This window comes from Vigna angularis, chromosome 1 (genome assembly GCF_016808095.1).
Source record: "Vigna angularis cultivar LongXiaoDou No.4 chromosome 1, ASM1680809v1, whole genome shotgun sequence".
Taxonomy (NCBI): Eukaryota; Viridiplantae; Streptophyta; class Magnoliopsida; order Fabales; family Fabaceae; genus Vigna; species Vigna angularis.
Window position 1 is genome coordinate 37623740 of NC_068970.1, and position 3661 is coordinate 37627400.

The 3661-nt window shown below is 43.9% G+C and overlaps 1 protein-coding gene across 1 annotated transcript; it reads left to right on the top strand.

Annotated features, from left to right (window-relative positions):
• Positions 1 to 216: 216 nt before the first annotated feature.
• On the top strand, positions 217 to 1866 carry LOC128193339 (uncharacterized). The gene has a single exon (XM_052871646.1). The coding sequence runs from the start codon at positions 217 to 219 to the stop codon at positions 1864 to 1866; it is 1650 nt and encodes a 549-aa protein (XP_052727606.1).
• The last annotated feature ends 1795 nt before the right edge of the window (positions 1867 to 3661 follow it).

Genomic DNA, 3661 nt, shown 5'->3' on the forward strand with positions numbered 1-3661 from the left:
CTAATGGAAGTGGAAGTATAGTTGCCTGCTATCACAGCCCTTGCCCAGTAAAGATTGAGGGCTATTGAAGGGGTAGAAAGCTATGGGTTTGGAGATGTTGCAAGAATAAGCTTGGATCCTAGTGTGAAGATACCACATAAGTTCAAGGCGCCGGATTTTAAGAAGTACAAGGGTAGTACGTGCCCTAAAAGTCATCTAACCATGTATTGTAGAAAGATGGTTGCGTATGCCTATGATAACCAGCTACTTATCTACGTTTTCCAAGATAGTTTGGCTGGGGTAGCTTTAAACTGTTATACCCATTTAGAGCCGTCTCGAATCCGTTGTTGGGCGGATCTGGCTAACGCCTTTGTGAAACAATACGTATACAACACACATGTTGCACCGGACCGTCTGCAATTGCAAAATATGGGGAAGAAAGATAATGAAACTTTCAAGGAATATGCTCAACGATGGAGGGAGCTAGCTGCGCAGGTTGAGTCGCCTCTGTACGACAAGGAAATGGTGGCAATGTTTGTAAACACGCTCCAATCACCGTTTTATGAACACATGGTCGGGAATGTGTCCTCCAATTTCGCCAATATCGTCATAATAGGCGAAAGAATAGAAATTGGGTTGAAGAATGGGAAGATTGCAGGTGGCTCGTCTGCGGTAGAAAACTCTAAAAAGCCAAGTTTCAATCCAGGAAAGAAGAAAGAAGGAGATGTGCATGTAACATCGACAATGCCTGTATGGAGAAGTCAAGCTCCTATTCAAAATTATAGACCATACCTGGGCCAACCTCCATATGCAGCCAATGCGGCTTTTGCTCATCCAATTAGGCCTCAACAACAACAAGGATTTTATCAACCGCAACCTATCACAAACAACGCTTGGAGGACTGGGACGAGCGCGAATCCAAATCCGAATGCGGGTCAAGGCACTTACCCGAGAAAAACCCAAGAAAGAAACTTTGTTCACTTCACCCCCATCCCTACAACTTACACGGAATTCTTACCTCACCTCGTCAAAAGGGGTCTGGTTGCTATATGTCCGATGATGCCTATGCAGCCTCCATACCCCAGGGGTTATGATACCGATGCCAAGTGTAGTTATCACGGGGGAGGCGTGGGTCACTCGACTGAGAGGTGTATGGCCTTCAAACATAAAGTGCAGGCCCTAATCGACGCTGGGTGGCTAAAGTTTCAAGAAGATAAGCCTAGCATCGAGGATAACCCATTGTCCGGGCATGGGAGTACCTTGACGAATGCCATCGAGGCCGAAAAACATGAGTTTATAAGAAATGTGAGTGAAATCCAGAGTTCTAGGAGGTTTATTTTTGAGGCGTTGTTAAAAGTGGGCCTAGTGAAAGGTGATTATGATATGGGTAGATCATGTGCACTTCATCCAGAAGCTGAGCACTCTATTGAAGAGTGTGTTGAATTAGAAGATATTCTACAAGACCTGCTTGCCAGAATTTTGATGCAAGTATGCTGCGAGGATAAAGAGGAGGAAGTGTTTGCACAAACTGGTGGGGAATCTGATGTAACTCTGCCGGAACCGTTGGTGATCCATTTCACTAGAACCACCCCTGCACCGGTGACTGAAGGAAAATCGTCTGTTGTTATCTCTGTGCCATCCCCCTTTCCTTACAAAAATGAGAAAGTTGTCCCTTGGAGATATGGGGCATTTGCGTTAGAAGAAGGAAAAGGTGCAGACCCAGCCATTGAAAACATATCGGGCATTGGGGGAATGACGAGAAGTGGTCGAATCTTTACACCACTAGAGCTGACAAGAGAAGGAGCCAACAATAAGAAAGTACCAATGGCCACAAAATCTAAGGAGTTCTTGAAAGGGGAAGGGTGTACAAGCAAAAGAGACCCCTGACAAAGGAGAGAAGAAAGAAATATCCGAAGAAGAGGCTTGTGAGTTTTTAAAGTTCATACAATAGAGCGAGTACAAGGTGGTGGAACAGCTAAATCGCATGCCTGCTCGTATCTCCTTGCTAGAATTGCTCATGCATTCTGCATCTCACAGAAAGTTGCTAATGAAGATACTTAGTGAGGCTCATGTGGAGCAAGGTATTTCTCTGAACAAGTTTGAGGGCATTGTTGGCAACATTGTTGCTAATAATTACCTCACCTTTACCGATGAGGAGATACCTACTGAGGGAAGAGGGCATAACAAGGCTCTTCATGTCTCTGCGAAATGTCTAGATCAAGTCATAGCGCGTGTCTTGGTGGACAATGGCTCCTCTTTGAATGTCATGCCAAAGGCGACATTGGAGAAGCTACCCTGTGATGGAATGCATATGAAGCCAAGCTCTATGATTGTGAGGGCGTTCGATGGCAGTAAGAGGGAAGTGATGGGAGAAGTGGAACTGTCGGTCCATGCGTCTTTCAAGTAACATTCCAAGTCATGGATATCCTCTCGGCCTATAGTTGTCTGTTGGGTCGCCCAGGGATCCATTCTACAGGAGTTATGCCTTCCACAATGCACCAGAAGCTGAAATATGTCATGGGAGATAAGTTGGTGATAGTATTAGGAGAGGAGAATCTCCTTGTGAGTGGGCCATCGTCCACACGCTATATTGAGGCAGCTGAGGAAGCTCTCGAGACAGCTTTCCAATCATTGGAGATTGTAGGAAATGCCTATGTGGAGCCGTTCCCAGTAAACCCGCATCTGTCGCATGCTTCTATTATGATGGCCAAAGTCTTGCTGAAAGAAGGTTATACGCATGGTAAAGGTTTAGGCAAGCATGGGCAGGGGCGAGCTTTCCCTCTAGAGGTCGTTGAGAATAAGAACAGATATGGCCTAGGGTACAAGCCCACCAAAGAGGACAGGAAAAGGCTGATAGGAGAAAGGAGAGAGCGCAGTCTGGCTCGTGTAGAAAGACGGGAACCCAAGATGGAAAAGATTCGTATTTGTGACATCAAGGAGAGCTTTTGTAGTGCTGGATGGTTCAACACTGGCCAAATAGCAGCCGTGGAGGATGAAGAAGGATCTGAAAGCTCAAGTTTCGTATGGGCATGCTCCTCAGATGCACCACTCAACAATTGGGAAACTCTGGATTTACCCGTGATGCTTAATTTGAATAAAATGTAATAGTTTTAATTAATTCTATAGTTTTACCCAGGGCTTTAGGATTCAGAACTTACAGGTTGACGTTTTAGTTTTTGTGCTCAGCGTGATAATCAAATCGTGTTTGTTTATGTTTTATCATTATTTGGCATTCTTCATTTTTCCTGTTTATTTATTCTTATTCCACAAATTTAAATAATGCAGATGTGACAATGAATGTTTTGAAAATAACAATGTCGATATTCCTAATTTTTAGCATCCTGTCAATAATACGGAAGATGATTGTGAAGATGATTCAGAACCCTCTCCAGAACTATTGAGATTAGTGGAACAAGAGTCTAAAGAGATAAAACGCCATCAAGAAGAGGTTGAAATATTCAACTTAGGAGATGAAGATGAGATAAAAGAAGTGAAAATCGGTACTAGCATGAAAGCAAAAGTGAGAGAAGAGTTGCGTGTCCTATTGAAGAAATTTAAGGATGTGTTTGCTTGGTCATATAATGATATGTCTGGTCTGGATACCGATATTGTGCAACACAAGCTCCCACTTAAGCCGGAATGCCTCCCAGTCCAGCAAAAGTTAAGAAGAATGAAACCATAA

Coding starts and splice junctions, on each gene's coding strand:
- LOC128193339 (XM_052871646.1), top strand. CDS start 217: ATGGTTGCGTATGCCTATGATAACCAGCTACTTATCTACGTTTTCCAA.